Genomic DNA, 20,290 nt, shown 5'->3' on the forward strand with positions numbered 1-20,290 from the left:
TAGCATGGCCATTCCACCTGACTTATACATCTTTGGACTGTGGGAGGAAACCATAGCACCCAGAGGAAACCCACGCGGACACAGGGAGAATGTGCAAACACAACACAGACAATAGGTCAAGGGTGGAATTGAACTCGGGTCTCTGGCACCGTGAGGCAGCTGTGCTAAACAGTGAGCCGCCAGACCTCTCTGCTTTAGCACCATTAGCTGGTCGAATGCTCAGATACCAAACGGTTACGTCTACCCTATTAAAATAACAGCAGTGAAATATCATAAGAGGCACTTTTTTTAATGTTGATTATCTAATGGAACTGGAAGACACAATTCTTTGGTGACCTTTCTACCTTGGGACACATCGTAAGGACATTTTGACAGATTATGTGTCACCATCTTTGCCAATAAACAGGATTCTACACAGTTAATTGATATAATAGTAAAATAAACATAAATATATAGACAGACACAACAGGAAAAAATGTGAAAGAACAAAGAACAGAGAAAATTGCAACACAGGAACAGGCCCTTCGGCCCTCCAAGCCTGCGCCAATTGAGATCCTCTGTCTAGCCTGTCATCTATTTTCTAACGGTCTGTGTCCATTTGCTCCCTGCCCATCCATGTACCTGTCCAAATATATCATAAAAGATGCTAACATGTCTGTGTCTACCACCTCCGCTGGCAACACGTTCCAGGCACCCACCACCCTCCGCGTAAAGAACTTTCCACGCATATCTCCCTTAAACTTTCCTCCTCTCACTTTGAACTCATGACCCCTTGTAATTGAATCCCTCAATCTGGGAAAAAGCTTCTTGCTATCCACCCTCTCTATACCCCCATTGATTTTGTAGACCTCAATCAGGTCCCTCCTCAATCTCCGTCTTTCTAATGAAAATAATCCTAATCTACTCAACCTCTCTTCATAGCTAGCACCCTGCATACCAGGCAACATCCTGGTGAACCTCCTCTGCACCCTCTCCAAAGCATCCACATCCTTTTGGTAACGTGGTGACCAGAACTGTACACAGTACTCCAAATGTGGCCAAACCAAAGTCCTATACAACTGCAACATGACCTGCCAACTCTTGTACTCAATACCCCATCCAATGAAGGAAAGCATGCCATATGCCTTCTTGACCACCCTATTGACCTGCGTTGTCATCTTCAGGGAACAATGGACCTGAACACCCAGATCTCTCTGTTCATCAATTTTCCTTAGGGCTTTTCCATTTACTGTATAGTTCGCACTTGAATTTGATCTTCCAAAATGCATCACCTCGCATTTGCCCAGATTGAACTCCATCTGCCATTTATCTGCCCAACTCTCCAGTCTATCTATATTCTGCTATAATCTCTGACAGTCCCCTTCACTATCTGCTACTCCACCAATCTTAGTGTCATCAGCAAACTTGCTGATCCGACCACCTACACCTTCCTCCAAATCATTTACATATATCACAAACAATAGTGGTCCCAGCACAGATCCCTGTGGAACACCACTGGTCACAGGTCTCCAATTTGAAAAACTCCCTTCTACTACTACTCTCTGTCTCCTGTTCCCTAGCCAGTTTTTTATCCATCTAGCTAGCACACCCTGGACCCCTGAAAGATCTAGTGAATTTCACTAAGCATCTCCCAAAATGTTCACATTACCATGGTGATTTATCTTCAATAACTAGCACCTTTCTCTATAGCATAGCACAAAATCAAACTTTGTAATCTTGCAAATCTTTTCTTTGAAGCTCAATAATCACACTTTTTGTTTTCTTTTAGTGATTGTTCTGTAATTTTCTATGTTATACCTATGTTATGATTGGCTAGTGCAACTTCCTTCTCTTCAATAACGATGCAGCAACAGCAGTAGAAGCAGCAAGTGTTTGAGAAGCTCTGAGAGGCGGTGAACATGGTAACAGACCTTTTCTATGGCAGTTCCTTCTGGAATTTCTCCAGAACATGCTGAAATCAACAATTTCAGACCTTCTTCCTCAAGGTGTGTACATTCATTATAGCAAAGAATTATTGTGCTTTTCAAGGAAACAGGTTAGCTGTAGAATAACTTAAAACAATGCAATGAACTTTAAAACAAGTTAAAGCAAATAATTTACGAAGAAGTGAGAATTCTTTTGTCAGACATATCTGTCTTCATTCCATGCTTCCAATTTACTTTCAATAGCTAAAATAGAAGCTTCTAATTTTGTAGCCATTTTCCCAAAAAGAGATAAACCTGTTGTGTAATACCTAGTTGGGATGCAACTGTAAAATTTGGTAAATGCTACTAGGAGATCTGCCAACTTTCGACAGAATTTAATACCCTCCCCTGTGGTCAGTTTCATGGAGGGGGGGTGAAATTGAATCAGACAAGAGGAGTTCCTGCTGCCTTCCCACCTGCTGCCCACAGAGGTCCTTCCGTATGTAGTTACTGCCCACAAACAGAGGTCCTTCCGTATGTAGTTACTGCCCACAAACAGGGCTCATCCCACCCTCAAGGATATCCATCCAGGCATTAATGCCTCCACGCTATACATTCAAATACTGCCTTTCAGCAGGAAGGCTGCATAAATCATGAAACATTTTCCCCTCATAACTTGCACAATGAAACAGATATTAATGCTCCATATTTTCTGTGGTCTTGCGAGATTCCCATTGGGTAGTGGCACAATGCTGGTTCACAGGGATTAATGTGCATTAAATGTCCTTGTTCATGCCATAATCAAAACATCAATATTCAGCCACCCATTGTACTAAATTTATTAAACAACAAAGACATTCTGAACACTTGACAAAAAAAATCAGAGCAGGTACCTGGAAAATGCAGTTCTCTGTTTTCTCCAGAAAGACTTCATGTTGGATACTAGGCACTGACATCTCAGGTCACACTCCCTGAGCAAGAGACATACTCACACCCTAGGTCCTTGGACGACATGAACCAGCCTGTAAGTACCATCATGATACATCTCCAATTCATTTACACTTCTGCTCTTTAATGCTGCCCTCAGGATGCCCCAGTAACTCCCACTGTAATTCATTCATGGGATGAGGAATTTGCTGACCAGGCAGCTTTTATTGCCCATTCCTAATTGCAGGATTTTGAGAAATGGTCATGCTGCAGAAAGATACTCACTTCCAACCTCAATGTCCACATTAACACATTGGGACTTGTACAAAAACCATAACCAAACAATGGGTCTGCACACAAACCAATCTGAGACTCTTTCTCTGAACTGGTCCCATGGCTTCCAGATTTTTTCTATTTCTGATGCCCTGTTCAATTCCAGATATAGTTATCTGATCAATGCTGAGGTGTACGTTCTTTCACTTCTATTGTAATAACCCCTGGGAATTTTCCTGGAATCCTTGAGGCTATTCCAATGAAAATAGCAGAGTTTTCATTGGAGTTCAGGTCACATCCCAAAGGAAAACATTCATTCTGCCATTCACCTGCTGTAACAGTCAGTATAAAGATAACATTAACTGAGGGAGAAGAAAAGGCAATACCATTACTATTAAGACAGAAAATTAATTTCAACCCAGCTGATCAGAATACCCATTTTGGATTACTGGAATGATCACCTTATTTAATACACTTTGAGCTGGATTTTCAGCTGTTTCAGGGTTGGGTTTGGGATTGTACACAGGCCTGTGACTGTTGACCATCTCCATTCCGGCCTTGAGCCATTTCCAAAAAAGGGTAGGTTGGATCTGGTTCATCAGGACAACAGCAAGCAATGGACAGATGGATAGCATCGAGTGCTCACTGTTGTCTCCAGAGGTTGGGGGTCAATTCTTCATAGTTGGTCCCCTGGGCAGGGGGCGGGGTGTGATGGGGAGTTGCTCCTTTAGGTGTGTGATACTGGTGCTATAGAATTTTAATCAATAGAAAATAAACTGACAAGACTACTTCCCTCACTCATCACCACCCTCAGGTTAGCAGGTGCCATCTCAATAGTGGGTGCTGTGATTACTGAGTGTCACAGGATCATCCACACGATGAGCACTCCCGCATACCCAGTCTGGTGATGTGCCTTTCCCTGGCCTTCAATGATAAAGGTTGTAATGAACAGGAAAGCAGCATTGTGCAATTTTGAGAGCCAGGATTTCCCACTTTTCAGATTCCAGAGCCCAAGTGAAAAGCTAACCTCAAGTATTTGTAAGTCAGCCAGTCAGAAGCGTCCATACGCAGTTCTGCTAAGTAAAACAGTCAGGATATCATCAACACAACTGAGCAGCTTTAAAACAGTCGATTTTCACTAATTGGAGTGAATTGGATAAAGCACAATGCGACAAGTTATGCTGCTTCCTGAATATAGTGAAAACTCTTCTTACACCAGAGGTGCAAGGTACATCTATTTTCTTAATGAAATGGTTCAAATACTGAAGGGCCTCATTATTCTATTTGAGAGACGCTTTTTATTTCTTCCTGATATCGACACTAATTATGTGACATATGTCCAATTAGAGAACAGGATTCAAAGTCAGGTGCCAGAGATGAATCCTTTTGCACCTCTCAGCTGCTTATCAAGTCTCCCAAGCTCCACGGATATATCAGAAATTTACACAGTTCCAAATGATTCATGGATTCAGTTCATGGGCTTTAAGTAATTTGGGATTCATTGTTTCTCGGGAATGATATGGAGAAAACAAGTAACTCTGAATTGATATGAAATATTTGAACATAGCTTTAGGTCGAATCATATTTGTTAGAAACTTTTACAGTCTTATACAACTGTGTGCATTCTTCATGGAAGCTGCCATCAAACCAACAAATGAATTTGAGGACAATGGGTGATCAGTGCTGTCTTTGTCAATGAAGGTCAAAGTCCAAACTTCACTTGAAGGTAAGACTGGACTGGACCCCAGTGATGGAAAAACGTTCAGATTCTGACCCCACATTGTGGTAAAATTGGGCATGCAAAGTAATTTACATGAGAAAGATCACTAATTGGCCAGACATTTGAGATTGCTGTCCAGTTAGAGCCATTGGATGAGGGGGTGAGGTGGGATTTATACTGAGCAGACTGGTTTGATTAGAAAACACTGGGGACATTGTACCCAGGAGCATAAACTGAGGCTTGAGCAAAGCAGCTTACAAACATAACCATGCTGTAGCGGAGACAACACTGAAGACCACAACATCTCCTTGCATTGTTCCTCTGGGAGTGATGAAAGTGGGCAGCATCTCTCTTGACTTTGTAGGACAAGGTACATACATTGCAGGAAACAGCAGGCTCATTCAGGTGTGACAGTGGCCCAGCTCACTATTCATTCTTCCATGGAGAAGGGGCCATTGCAATGGCGAGGGTGGCATCATATTAAGACAAAATGGATTTTGCTATTGGCTTGTTAAAGGGTGTCTAAGTTTCTAAATGGTGAATTAGTTATCACTCCTCCCCAAGTGATGTGTTGCTAATGATTCAACTGGAACAACATAATTCAGCTTTGCACAGACATCTCTGGAGGGTTCCTGTATGCACCTTTGGATTCACTCAGGGCCAGCAGGACCAATGGGAAGGTTCTGACGGTGGCTGCAGGAGGGGCATTGTCCATGTAGTATGCAACATCACATCATTCATGCACCACCCTGTCTACAGCAGACAGACTGGGTCCTAAATGTGGCTGAGGACAGCTGCCCAGGGTGGAGTGCACCACCAGAGTGAAGACAAGGTGGTGATGGGCAACTGGAGAATCGAGGGCACAGCAGCTGAGCTGGATCATGATACAGAGCTTCAGGATCCCCAGAAAAGGTGGGTATTTCTGGACTAACAACGCATTCCACACAGGGTTCATTCATGGGCAGACAGTAGAGCAGTTCATTCAGCAAGTATGCTCCGTAATGCTGTAGGGTTTGAGGCCTTGGGTTACTCCATCGTGGGAGTGGCCAGTATCATGTGAGTGTGTGCAAGAGTACTGGGTGACATGGATAGGGTGTATGATGCATTCCGTTGCATTAAGCAGCCAGCGGCACAGAGATACAACAAGCACAACACTGGAGTACTTACTGAGCTATCAGAATTTAGTAGAACCTTGATTAATGATTAACAATGAATGGGAAACAACACCTTATTCTTCCACATCAAGAAGCAGCAACATTCAGAAAGAGTAGGATTTTATCCACGTGAAATGTCAAATGTACAATCGCTCAGGAAATATTCATTTTATTAGCTGGTTGCTACTCTTCAACTTAAACCTCTCAAACGTGAGTCACTGAAGTATCGTCGGTCAAACATTTTTGAAATGGTCAAGCTTAGGTATTCATTTACGAGCTTTTTTTTCATTATTGGAAGCGTAGACAATATTTTTCAATCTTCCAGATTAATGTGTATTTTTTTAAACCATCTTAAGTGTAATCCACTCCACAGTTCACAGTGAAAATGAATTCTAGAGACTGCCTGCAGAATCAATACCATTCCCTAGGAACTGTTGCCAAAGGATAATTGAAATCATTGCTGTAACAAGTTTCCCATCGGTAGCAAAAATCAAATGTATTTGAACTCCTGTGAGATCTCTGACGGAGAATGGGTATATATATTTCCATTCTCATCAATGCTATATTATTATCCTGTTATTGCTCTTCTTTTCGGCAAACTGCTTTTAAATTTTGTGTTGCTCTCAATATTTAAATATGCATCTGTGGCCAACGACACATTTGCTGGATTCCTTCAAAGAAAAATCCACCTGCAGAAATTGATCTGGATTTCAAATGGGTTATCAACTTGTGGCAAAATACACAGCAAAATACAGAGGGGTTGGATCAATACAGTACAGAAATCAAGATGAAACAGAAAAGAGAAGAACATTCTGGAGCTCAACAAAGATTGTGTTTGATCAAATAATGAGTGACCAACAGCACATTCCCACAACTGGGGCAAATGGGAAGCCAAGTAAATGAACAAGAAAATCCGAAAAAAAAGGCATATTCCTGAAGGAGATAACACAGTGTGGAGCTGGAGGAACACAGTAGGCCAGGCAGCATCAGAAGAGCAGAAAAGTTAACGTTTTGGGTCGGGACTCTTCTTCAGAAATGGGGGATGGGGAAGGGAGCTCTGAAATAAATACAGTGGAGGGTTGGAGCTGGGGAAGGTGAGAGGTGAGTGCAAATAGGGATAGGTGGAAGAGAAGACGGACAGGTTGTGTCAGGTCAAGGAGGTGGGGATGAGAGAGAGAGTTGATCATGGGATGAAACAATCTCTCCCAGAGCATGCAGTCACAGTGAAACCACTGCAAGGAGAAGTCATAAATAGTACAGAAGCATCTGTTTAAGAAAGTTAGGATTTGGGAAAGGCAAAGGGAATATTTCATATGTTATGTCATCAGATTATATTTTGTTAAGTCAGAAATTGGTGTTTTCTTGTGATATTTTAGTCTATTTATATTTCATTCAATCTAGATAGGTTTGAATAATTGTAAAGGACATTGTCCTTGATCTTCCTTCTATGAACAACTTCATCAAGAAACCAAACAGAGTGAATGCTCCAGGAAGCAGTAGAATAATCCTGGGACCCAGGTGAATTCTCTAAGAACATGGGTTTGAATCCCGCCTCAGCAAGCAGTGAAACTGGAATTCAATAAAATCTGAAATGAAAAGCTGATCTAATGGTGACCATGTAACCATTGTCAACTGTTATAAAACCCCATCTGGATCATTAATGTCCTTTACAGAAGGAAATCTGCCCTCCTTACCTAGTCTGGCCTACAGGTGACTCCAGACCCAATACAATGCAAGTGATCCTTACCCACAGTCTGAAATGACCTAGCAAGCCTCTTAGATCAAGGAGCATTTAGGATTGGGCATCAAATGCTGGTCTTGCCAGTGATGCCTACATGAAATAATGAAAGAACATTAAAGAGTGAAAGAAGAGGTACAGGGAGCAGAAAACTGAAGAGAGCTTCCAGGGTCTTGGAGAGGGGTGGAGTTTTTGGCAGTAAGGTTACAGGTATGGGAACAATGGCAAACATGGTTCTGGCATTGATAGCTATGACAAGGATATAGAAAAACAGTGCAGTAACCACCTGCACTAAATGTCAGAGATAGTAGGAACTGCAGATGCTGGAGAATCTGAGATAACAAGGTGAAGAGCTGGGCCTTCTTCTGAAGAAGGGTCTAAGCCCGAAACGTCAGCTTTCCTGCTCCCCTGGTGCTGCTTGGCCTGTTGTGTTCATCCAGCTCTTCACCTTGTTATCTCCACTAAGTGCCATCATTGTTTCAACAGAGGGAATCATTTTTTGCCGCAAGACGAGATTATTTTCTTGGTGAAGCTCATTCTGCTCCACACAAACTCACTAATTGACAACATATGACACACCTTCTGAGCATAATTCATGGTTTACAGATATTACCTTGGAAGTGGATGAATTGATTCACTTACACTTTACACCTTGTGAGGAACCAGTCATCCTCCATTCAGTTTTCTTCATCACTCTTATTTTGTTGGTTAAGATCCAGACACTACCATCTGGGCCTCTGTGGTACTTCCAATATCCTAACAGTGCCTTGAAATTACAATGCGCCATGCAAACTCGAAAAAGCAATTTTACTGAAACTGACCTTGGGTGCCTTGTAGAGCATGTTGTATCCTTGCAGCTTTGGGCACTCACTCCTCTATAAAATGATGCAATGTCTCGAGTTACCCTACTAAGTTATGAAGACATTGGGTGCTAAATAAAATTCCTGGGAATTCAATGCCCTGCCACAGCAAAGAGTTGTCTGAATGAAAATGAAAGGTATTGTAAACCAATAACACAACATTGAAATAGATTTACAAGTTGAAATACGACAGCAGATCCCATTTATCATAAATTAGCTTTCTTTGACCTCTTTCTGGAAAAGAAGTGTTTTCTTTTATTGTGTGACATAAAACATAAAGTTCAAATATTTTAAAACATAAAACCTTTACCTTTTGCAGATTTTATAAAACAGACATTCATCTGTCAGTACAGTTATTCCAGAAAATGCATCAAGGATGCAAAACACCCTAGAATCAAATGATTTTGGAGATTTTAATGAGATCATAGGGTTTTTAAATTATTCATCCTCAAGGGGTTTAAGGACAGTACCTCACACAGTACTAAAAATGTTATACCAGAAACATTTTACGTACATTATTATCACAAAACCATCTCAGAAAGAATAATTATTCCAAAGAGCAGTAATGCTGAAAACATAAGCAGAATATGTTCTGCATAATTTCAATTTTTTAAAATTAATTTATCATTAATAGTCCATAGAAACACATCTTCTGATAATATAAATTCAATCATCAGCTTTGTATGTAGGCAATTTCCTTTGTTTATGGAGTGGTTATTATTAAATTAAAATTTTGCGATATCAGAATGGTATTACTATAATGGGAATGAAATTCTATACCAGGCAGCACTTGCTTATATGAGCAGCAATAACATGTTGTTAGGGTAAAGGTGACTGGTCTAAAGAAACATATTACAGATTCTACAGCATGGCAAACCTTCCAAGATTGCACCAAACAAAATGATATAAATGTGAAAGTCTCACTATTAAAAAAATTACCACAGTAATAATTATGAAATGTCCAAAATGTGATTTAAAGTGCCAAAGATTAAAAATATATTTTTACAAGTAAAATATTGTATGTGTAAATTTCCTACCTCTGTCAAATGTGGCATTGGATTAAATCCACAGAGGTTGCACACAACCACCTTGCATTCTGTACAGGTATTGAAGTTGGGAGGGTCCTCAGAACCAATATTCAAATCAGTTTTACAAAGAGGGCAAGAGCTCGTAGGTGGAGAAGCTTTGTCGGTTTCCAATGGCTTGGTTGTCTGTTTGACCATTTCTGCACCTGGTTTGCTTTCTTTCACCACTGCAGCTTTCTTCATGGTTGCAGGGTCTGTTGTGTCTTGTGCTGTCCCAACAGTCTTCTGTTCAAAAGTATCTGCTGCTGCTGAAGGCTTAGCTTCTTTCTTACCGATGTCCCTTTTGAGAGATTGCTGAGAAACACTGCTGTCCTTTGCCACTGTCTGAGGGGGTTGCTTTGCAGTGTGTCCATGTTGGTCCCGTTTGGGGGATTGCTGAGAAACACTGCTGTCCTTTGCCACTGTCTGAGGGGGTTGCTTTGCAGTGTGTCCATGTTGGTCCCGTTTGGGGGATTGCTGAAAAACACTGCTGTCCTTTGCCACTGTCTGAGGGGGTTGCTTTGCAGTGTGTCCATGTTGGTCCCGTTTGGGGGATTGCTGAGAAACACTGCTGTCCTTTGCCGCTGTCTGAGGGGGTTGCTTTGCAGTGTGTCCACGTTGCTCATGTTGCTGAGGTGTTGCAGATATTAAAGTTGAGGCTTGGCTGAACAGAGATGCCCCAAACCCAAAGAGTTTTCCAGTGACAGTCTCTGGAGGAGTTGATGGCTGAAATTGCGGTGGTTGGGCAGAACCTCCTAAGTTGAGGCTGAAACGCCTCGACTGTTCTGGGGGTTTCTGAGCTTTTGGAGTTTCTGGTGGAATCTGTGATGGCACAACTTTAGCAGCTGGTGGCTTCTGAGTCAGCTTTGATTGTTCTTCCTTTGGGTGACCAGCCTTGGATTCTACTTTTGAAGCAGGCTGTTTGGTCACTTCAGGAGCAGCAGTGCTAATATTCGAGGACTGTGATTTATCGACTGGCTTCTGAATCTGTACTGATTGTTTCTGCTGGGTCATGTCCTGCTTTTGACTCTTTATCACAGTTTCGGATTTTGTCCCTGGAACCGTATCGTCCTTTTTCTGCAGCTGTTGTCGCTGTGTTCTAGTGTCAGAGTCCTCCTGCTTCTTACTGAGCTGCTGGTCCTGGGTCACTGACTTGGGCTGCTTGGAATCTTTTTGCTGAACCTGTGGACTCAGAGAGGGTTGCTTGCTTTCTGCTCCTTGTGGAGTGGAACTGACTTGTTGAGGAGGTTTGTTCAGGTCTTGCTGTTTTTGTTGATCCACCAGCTGCTGAGTCAGTTTCACTGGCTGTGGTTTCTGGGCTGCGTGCTGTCTTGGTTGTGCATCCCCAGGCCCGTGTGATGGCTGTTTGGCCTTTAGTGGAGGAGAAGCAACCATTGATTGCTGCTTGGTCAGGAGAGGCTGTTTTCTGGATCCAGAGCGTGACAATGGCTTGGCCTGTTCAGGTTTTGCAGTGGGCTGCTGAACCGGAGCCTTTTTTGCTGCTTGTGAAGCAGAGGGAGTCATTTCCTGCTGCTTGGGCTGCAGAGGTTGTGGTTTGGAACTGGGCGCAGTCGTCATGTTTATGCCAAGGGCTCTTTGCATCTGACAATTTAAACAAAGCCATTCTCTGACCTGTAAATAATGTACATAAAAAGCACAGAATGAGTCAAACACTGTAAATCAGGAAATGGAAGAGAAGGGAGCAACTCAACAAAATGAGTCATCAGGAAAAAGTCCCTGAGCAAATTGTTGGACCTGTGTGCTGCAAGTTCTGGTTCTGATGGACTCTATCCTTGGATCATAAATGACAGTAGGATAATGGTTGAGTCAGTTCTAACTTCCCCTAATTTCCTAAATTCAGGGAAGGTTCTCTTAGATTCAAAAATAGTGACAGCAACATCCACCCTTATTCAAGAAGGGAGGGAGACAGAAAGCAGGAAACTATGGGCCAGTTAGCCTCACATCTGTCATTGGGAAAATGTTCGAAGCTATTATTAAAATCATGTTAGGGCACTTCAAAAAGTTCAAGGTAATCAGGCAGAATCAACACAGTTTTGTGAAAGGAAAATCATGTTTAATGAATTAACTGTGCTGTGGATAATGGAAAATGTTAAAATTGCAGTTTGAAAAGTGATCGGGAGCAGACAGGAATATGAATTAATCAGATCAGCCATGATCATCTTCAATGGCAGAGGAGGCTCGAGGAGCCACATGGCCTACTCCTGTTCCCAGTTTTGCGTAATTAGATTGAGTCAGATCTGCAAATAGTTAATTAAAGATTTAAATGAGCAGGGACCATAACTTGTTTGTATTAAGATTCACACTGATCACAGCAATTAAGTCAGCTTCATTTCCACATTCACAATTCCTGATCAAAGAAGGCTTCAGACAATTCATCTCGACAACAGAAACTTTTGCAAGATCCCAATGATCTTAATTACTTTTCATTCATTCATGGCACTTGGACACCTCTGGCTAGGCCAGCATTTATTGCCCATCATTAACTGCCCTGAGGGCAGTTGAGAGTGAACCACACTGTTATGGACCTGAAGCCACATGTGAGCCAGAGCAGGTAACGACAGCAGTTTCCATCCCTAAAGGGCAAGAGTGAAGCAGATGGGTTTTTCCAATAATCAACAATAGTTTCATGGCCATCATTAGAATTTTAATCTCAGATTTTTAACTGAATCCAATTACACAATGTGCCATGGTGAGATTTGAACTAGGGTCCCCAGAAGTTTACTGGGTATCTGGATTAAAAGCTCAGGAGTAATCCTACTCAGGCCATTGACTCCCCTTTTTTTTCCAAAATGATCCATTCCCAAAATAGGGCAATTATAAATGAAAGACCCCCTTCAATTTACACTTACTAGATCGGCAGAAACCACAGAAGGAGCAGTGATTCCAGGGAAGAAAAACTAGTAAAAACAAGAAGAGTCGAAAGCAAAAACAGATGAAGCAAACAGCAAGCATCAAAAAAGTGGGAATAATAATAAATTAGCTAAATTAATGACACTCTATTGGTATATTTGCAGTAATCCCAAAAAGGTTGATGATTAATGTGCATAATATAAAGAGAAGGGAGTTGATTTATTTGTTACCACATATGCATAGCTGCAGAGTAATTGAGATTAGGAATTGAATATTCTAGGAAATTCTACATCTGGAGGTGGGTGGGAGGATTAGGTAAACATGTAAAGAGATAGGATGGGGTACTCCTTTTTTATTTATTCACTCATGGGATATAGGTTTTGTTAGCTGACCCATCCCTAGTTGTCCTTGGATACAACTGAGAGGTTTTTCAGAACATTGCTGAGAGTCAGGAATCACATGTAGGCCAGACTAGATAAGAACAGCAGACTTCCTTCTCTAAAGGACATTAAATGTGTCAGATGGGTTTTTATGACAAGGTTCGTTGTCATAATTAGACTTTTAATTCCAAATTTTTTATTGAATTTAGATTTCATAATTTTCTGTGGTGGGATTTGAAACTCAGACTTGCTGGGTTACGAATAAACAGGCCGTTGCCTTCCCTAAGTTAAGAGATAACATCAGCACATAAGTAGCAGAGAAGCTTAGTATTAAAATACTGATTTAGTTTGGGTGGAATTAAGAAACATCAAGGGGAAGCAAACATTGATGGGCGTTCTTTATAGGTGGATGCTCAAGAAAATAATTAGGAGAGCAAAGAGGGGGCATGAAAAGATGCTGGCTCCGAAGATTAGAGATAAAAATATTTTACAAGTTTATCAAAGAGAAGAGAAGAGACTAACCAGGGAAAGAGCAGGGCCAACTGGGGTCCAAAGGGCAATCTGTGCAAGAAGCAGCTGAATGTTGGTAAAGTGTGACTTAAACACTTCAAATCTGTCTTTACTCGAGAGAAGGAGGATGCAGGTACAGAGTTTGAGAATATGGAATGTGAAATTCTTGAGTGAATTTATATAAGAAGCGAGAAGGTATTGACGCATGGAGGGCTTTTAAAAGTGGGCAAAGCCCGAGGTCAGGATGAGCTGCATCCCAGGCTGCTGGGAGGCAAGCAAGGAAAATTACAGGAGCTTTGACCTAATTTTCTAAAACAACATTGGAGAAAATAGTGAAGGAGAAAATTAATGTCCATTTAGAGATGCAAGGTTTGACCAGGGGTAGTCAGCATGGCTATGTCAGAGGGGGATAGATCATGTCTCACAAATCTGGTGGAATTTCTCGATGAAGTGACCAAGTGTTTTGATGATGGTAAGGCAGTTGATGTAGTTTTTAAGTATTTCAGCAAAACCTTTGAGAAGGTCCCAAATGTGATGCTGATTTTAAAAAAAAGTAACAGCTCATGGGATTCCGGTAGTTCAGCAGAATGGACCCAAACCAAAAACAGAAATTGCTAGTGAAACTCAGCAGGTCTGGAAGCATCTGTGGGAAGTAAGCAGAATTAACATTTTGAGTCCGTAACACTTAATCAGAGCATTGATTTAGTGGCAGTAGACAGCAGGTGGTAGTTGAAGGTTGCTTATGTGACTGGAGGCTGGTGTCCAGCGCATACCACAGGATCAGTGCTGGGTCCTTTACTGTTTGTGATATTCATAAATGATGTAGATGAGAATGTGAAGGGGGATGACATGAAGACTGGTTGGGTAATTGAGAATGAGGAGGAAGGTGTTAGGTTACAAGAGGATATAAATGGGTTGGTCAGATGGGCAGATGAAACTTAATCCTGATCACTGTGAGGTAATGCAGTCTGGAAGAAGTAACAAGTCAAGGGATCAGTCAATGAATGGCAGGACATTAGGAAACTCAGAGCAACAGGAGGATCTTAGGAAGCTTGTCCACAGATCCCTGAAGACAAGAGGGCAAGTTAATGGGGTAGTTACAAAGGCATATGGGCTACTTGCCTTTGTCAGTTGTGGCAGAGATTATACAAGATCATGTTAGGACACCACCACATCCTCCCTAGCTTCCCAGGCAATCCTTAGAAAAATCCCATCCAGTCCAGGGGATTTATCCACCCTCACACCTTCTAGAATTGATAACACCTCCTCCTTACGAACATTAATCCTTTCAATTCTAGTAGCCCGTAACTCAGTCATCTCCTCTACAATATTCTCCTGTTCCTCAGTGAAAACAGATGAGAAATAATCATTTAGCGCCTCTCCAATCTCCACAGGGTCCACACGCAACTTCCCACTTCCGTCTTTGTCTGGCCCTTTTCCTACCCTAGTCATCCTCTTATTCCTCACATACCTATAGAAAGCTTTAGGGTTCTCCTTTATTCTAGCTGCTAATGTCTGCTCACGTCCCCTCCTTGCTCTTCTTAACTCTCTCTTTAAATCCTACCTAGCTAATCTGTAACTCTCCATCGCCTCATCTGAACCATCCCGTCTGATTGTCACATAATCCTCCCTCTTCCGCTTAACAAGAGATACAATTTCTTTAGTAAACCACGGTTCCCTTACCTTATCACTTCCTCCCTGCCTGACAGGGACATAGCTATCAAGGACACATAATATCTGTTCCTTAAACCAGCTCCACATTTCGATTGTCCCCATCCCCTGCATTTTGCTAACCCATTCTATGCCTCTTAAGTCTTGCCTAATTGCATTATAATTGCCCTTCCCCCATCTATAACTCTTGCCCTGTGGCATGTTCCTATCCCTTTCCATTGCTAAAGTAAACATAACCAAATTATGGTCACTCTCTCCAAAGTGCTCACCGACCACTAAATCAAACACCTGGCCTGGTTCATTACCAAGTACCAGATCCAATGTGGCCTCCCTTCTTGTCGGCCCTTCGACACACTGAGTCAGGAAACCCTCCTGTACACATTGGACGAAAACTGATCCATCCGACGTACTAGGGTTATAGGAGAAATAACTTCATGTTAAGAGTCAGACCCTTTAATACTTAGCTGTAGATGAATTTCTTTTCTCAATGGGATGGTCAGCCTTTTGAATTCCCTGCCCACAGGGCTATGGAGGCTCAGCTGCTGTTAACACCGGCAACTACAACGGCATATGGAAAGTGACATTAAGAGATGATCAGCCATGATCGAGAATGGTAGGGTAGGTTCAATGGGCTGAATAGTCTAATCCCGTTCCTATGCTCGGATAATGGTTCAGTGAATGCTGTGGTGCCATTAGCACGTTATCAATGAGCAAAGCATCACTGTGTTTTGTAAAAGTGGGATCACTTTCACAGCTACTTTGTGGACACAATCAGTGTTTTTAATTTTAAAAAATGTGTTGCTGTTTAGTTGTACTAATAAGTGAACCTTAAGCCGTCTCACAGAAGTCAAGCAATTTCTTTGTCGAGACCTCCACTCCATTGAGTCCAATAATTAGGGTTGTAGATAGGGCTTCAAACCAATTAGCCAGAGGTGGGACTGGACAAGGTGGTTCAAATGAAGGGAAATTTAAAAATATTAAAAAGTAAGAGGCAATCAGAGATGCAGGGTAATGAAAAGGGGAATGATAATCAAAATATCACAGCAAGGGATAGAAAATAACCCAGAAAAATGCAATGGAACTTCGCATCAGAGTAAGTAAAAATGGAAAAAGTTGCAGCTTACTACATGCATTTGAATCAAGATAAACAATTGTTTGCACAATTAGTAATAAATGAACATGTTTTCACGGCGATAACAGAGATGAGCTCGCAGGGTGATCAGGAACGGGATCTCAGTATTCAAAGGTAATTAACGTTCCAGAAGAACAGCCATAAAGGAAGAAATGGGAGGCTTTGTTAATAAAGAATAGTATCAATGCAGTGGTGAATCATGGTATGGATGTAACATATTATGATGTGGAATTATTTTGAGTGGACATAACGCATGACAAGAAAGAAGTGACAAGTGGGAACAGTCTATAGATCCCTCAAAAGTTTTCTCACAACAGGACAAAATATAAATTGGGAAATAATAGAGGTGTGTGACGAAAGCACCACAATTTTCATGGTTGACTTTAATTTGTATATTCACTGGACAAATTGAAAGGGACATGGTAGCAGGAAAGACAAATTTGTAGCATGCGAGAAAAAAATCAGAAATAATGGTAAAAAATGCTGGAGAAACTCAGCAGGTCTGGCAACATCTGTGGAGAGAAAGCAGAGTGAATGTTTGAAGTCATAAACTCTACTTTGTCTGAACACCTACTGTCCAGCAATTTCTGTGATATCTTCGAATCCGTAAAATGTATTAAATTGTTTCTTTGAGTAGTACATTGTAGAACCTACTTGGGAACAGGGTCTCTTCAATCGAGTAATTTGTAATGAAGGTTAGATAAGAGATCACATAGTAAATGATCCTCTAGGAATAGTGATCAGAACATTGTAGAATTCCAAATTCAGTTTCAAAGAAAGTACCTCAGTTCTCCAACCAGTGTCTTCAAGTTAAATAATAGCAGTAGATATTTAAGCAGATATTTCACAATGGTCAATAAAACATGATTCCAGTTAAAAAGAAAGATAGGTAAGGATGATGAAGTACCCATGGTTAAGAAATATGATCAAGTAGAGAGTATCCAATCAAAAAGTAAGGCATACAGAGTGGCAAAAATAAATGGTAAGACAGAGTAATGAGAACTCTTTAGGAAACAGTAGCAAATGATTCAAATAAAGGGGAGCAAATTCATTTTGAAAATACGTTTATAAAAAGAATAAGTATTTTGTGAACAGCAACCATAATTCCATATGTTTTAAGATAGTTTTGGATAAAGATAAAACTGATCCTCAGGTAAAAGTGCTAAATTGGGGGAAGGTTAAATATAATGATGTTAGGCAGGAACTGGAGAAATAGAATGGGTGTGGCTGTTTGAGGGTAAATCCACATCTGACATGTGGGAGTCCTTTACAGGCCAATTAATAGAAGTATAGGACTAGTACATTTTCTTGAAGATGAAAGATAAGGAACGTAACATGCAGGAACCCTCAATGGAAAAGAGATATTGAAAGTTTAGTCAAAAAAAGGAAGGATATGTAAGGATTAGGAAATTGAAATCAGACAAGACCCTTGAGGAATAGAAAGGAAGCAGGAAAGAACTTAAACAGGGAACTAGGAAAGCTAAAGGGGGCTATAAATTGCCCTTGACATATATTAGGAGCAACAGGGTAGTTCGGGAAAGGGTAGGTCAATTCAAGGAAAAAGGAGGAATTTATGCACAGAGCTAGAGAAAGTGGTTGTGGTCCTTCATGAGTACTTTGCATCAGTATTCACCAAAGAGAAGGTCATGGATAATAGTAAGATTAGGGAGCAGTATGATAATATTCTGGGACACGTCAACATTAAAGTAGAGGTAGAGTTAGGTGTCTTGAGAAACATTGAGGTAGAAAGGTCCCTCGGGTCTGATGGGATCTAACTCAGGATATAGAATGAGGCATGACAGGACGCTGTTTGGGGCCTTGACTGAGACCTTTGTACTCTCTTTCGCCACAGTTAAAGTCCCAGAAGACTGCAGAACTGACAATGTTGTTTCTTACTTTGAGAAGGATAAGAGGGATAATCAGGAAGTTATAGGCCAGTGAACCAGGAAATTACTGGAGAAAATTCTTAAAGACAGGTTTTATGCATATTTGGAAAAGAATGGCCTTATTAGGGGGAGTCAGCATGGCTTTGTGCAGGGGCAGTCTTGTCTCAGAAACTTGATTGAGGTTTCTGAAGGGAGTGACAAAGATGACGAGGGGAGGGCATTGGAAGTTGTCTACGTAGAGTTAGCTAAAGCATAGCAACATGGTAGGCTAGTCCAGATGATTAAGTGACATGGGATCCATGAGAAATCATAGAAGCCCTGCAGTGTGGAAGCAGGCCCTTGAGCCCAACAAGTCCACACTGACCCTCAGGTAGACCACTCAGACCCATCCCCTATATCCCACCTAAGCTACTCATCCCTGAACACTACGGACAATTTAGCATGGCCAATCCACCCAACCTACATCTCTTTGGGCTGTGCAGCACCTGGAGGGAACACAGGCAGACACAGAGAACGTGCAAACTCCACACAGACAGTCACCCGAGACTGGAACCAAACCCAGGTTCCTAATGCTGTGAGGCAGCAGTGCTAACCACTGAGCCACCGAACTGCCCCGCTAAGTTGGCAAGATAGATGCAAAATGATGATCAGAGATAATGGGAACTGCAGATGCTGGAGAATCCGAGATAACAAAGTGTGGAGCTGGATGAACACAGCAGGCCAAGCAGCATCATAGGAGCACAAAAGTCGATGTTATGCGCCGAGACCCTTCATCAGAAAAGGGGGATGGGGACAGGATTCTGAAATAAACAGGGAGAGAGGGGGAGGTGGACCGAAGATGGATAGAGAAGATACGTGGAGAGGAGGGTATAGGTGAGGATGTAGGGAGGGGAAAGGTCAGTCCAGGGAGGACGGACAAGTCAAGGGGGCGGCATGAGGTTAGGAGGTAGGAAATAGAGGTGCGGCTTGAGGTGGGAGAAGGGGATAGGTGAGAGGAAGAGCAGGTTAGGGAGGCAGGGACAAGCTGGGCTGGTTTTGGGATGCAGATGGGGGGAGGGGAGATTTTGAGGCTGGTGAAATCTACATTGATACCATTGGGCTGCAGTGTTCCCCAGCGGAATATGAGTTGCTGTTCCTGCTAACTATGGGTGGCATCAATATGGCACTGCAGGTGGCCCAGGATGGACATGTCGTCTAAGGAATGGGAGGGGGAGTTGAAATGGTTCGCGGCTGGGAGGTGCAGTTACTTATTGCGAACTGAGCAGAGGTGTCCTGTAAAGCGGTCCCCAAGCCTCCGCATGGTTTCCCCAATGTAGAGGATTGCACACCCTGTACAGCAGATGCAGTATACCACATTAGCAGGTGTACAGGTGAACATCTGCTTGATGTGGGAATTCATCTTGGGGCCTGGGATGGTGGTGAGGGAGGAAGTGTGGGGGCAAGTGTAGCACTTCCTGCAGTTGCAGGGGAAGGTGCCGAGTGTGGTGGGGTTGGAGGGGAGTGTGGAGCAGACAAGTGAGTCACGGAGACAGTGGTCTCTCCAAAAGGCAGACAAGGGTAGGTATGGAAAAATGTCTTTGGTGGTGGGGTCAGATTGTAGGTTACATGGAACAGTCCCTCTTCCACACCTACACTGGCCCTAAACCCCACGTCTTCCCCCGTTACATTGATGACTGTATCGGCACCGCCTTGTGCTCCCAAGAGGAGCTCAAACAGTTCATCCACTTCAGCAACACCTTCCATCCCAACCTCAAGTTCACCTGGACCATCTCCAACACATCTCTCATCTTCCTGGAACTCCCTGTCTCCATCTCAGGCAACAAACTACAACCAATGTCCATTTCAAGCCCACCAACTCCCACAGCTACCTCGAATAGATGTCCTCCCACCCACCTTCCTGCAAAAATTCCATCCCCTATTCCCAATTCCTTCGCCTCTGCCGCATCTGCTCGCAGGATGAGGTATTCCACTCCCGTACATCCCAGATGTCCTTGTTCTTCAAGGGCTGCAAAATCCACCCCCCGCAGTGGTCGAGAATGCCCTCGGCCTTGTCTCCCGCATTTCCCGCAACTCATCCCTAACACCCCTCCCCCGCAATAACCGCCAAAGGAGAATCCCCGTCGTTCTCACACACCACCCCACCAAACTCCGCATACAACGCATCATCCTCCAATACTTCTACCATCTGCAATCCGACCCC

At 42.4% G+C, this 20,290-nt stretch overlaps 1 protein-coding gene across 1 annotated transcript in view; it reads right to left on the reverse strand.

The window, feature by feature from the left end:
* The window catches only part of pcloa (piccolo presynaptic cytomatrix protein a), a gene marked incomplete at its 3' end in the record, with an annotated part of 351,224 nt that overhangs the window by 311,852 nt on the left and 19,082 nt on the right, over window positions 1-20,290 (reverse strand). Inside the window, exon 2 of the mRNA XM_059654808.1 lies at window positions 9,614-11,272. Within this exon, the coding sequence (XP_059510791.1) occupies window positions 9,614-11,272 (1,659 nt within the window). The remainder of the gene's footprint in view (window positions 1-9,613; window positions 11,273-20,290) is intronic.

This window comes from Stegostoma tigrinum, chromosome 25 (assembly GCF_030684315.1).
Source record: "Stegostoma tigrinum isolate sSteTig4 chromosome 25, sSteTig4.hap1, whole genome shotgun sequence".
NCBI classification, from domain to species: Eukaryota; Metazoa; Chordata; class Chondrichthyes; order Orectolobiformes; family Stegostomatidae; genus Stegostoma; species Stegostoma tigrinum.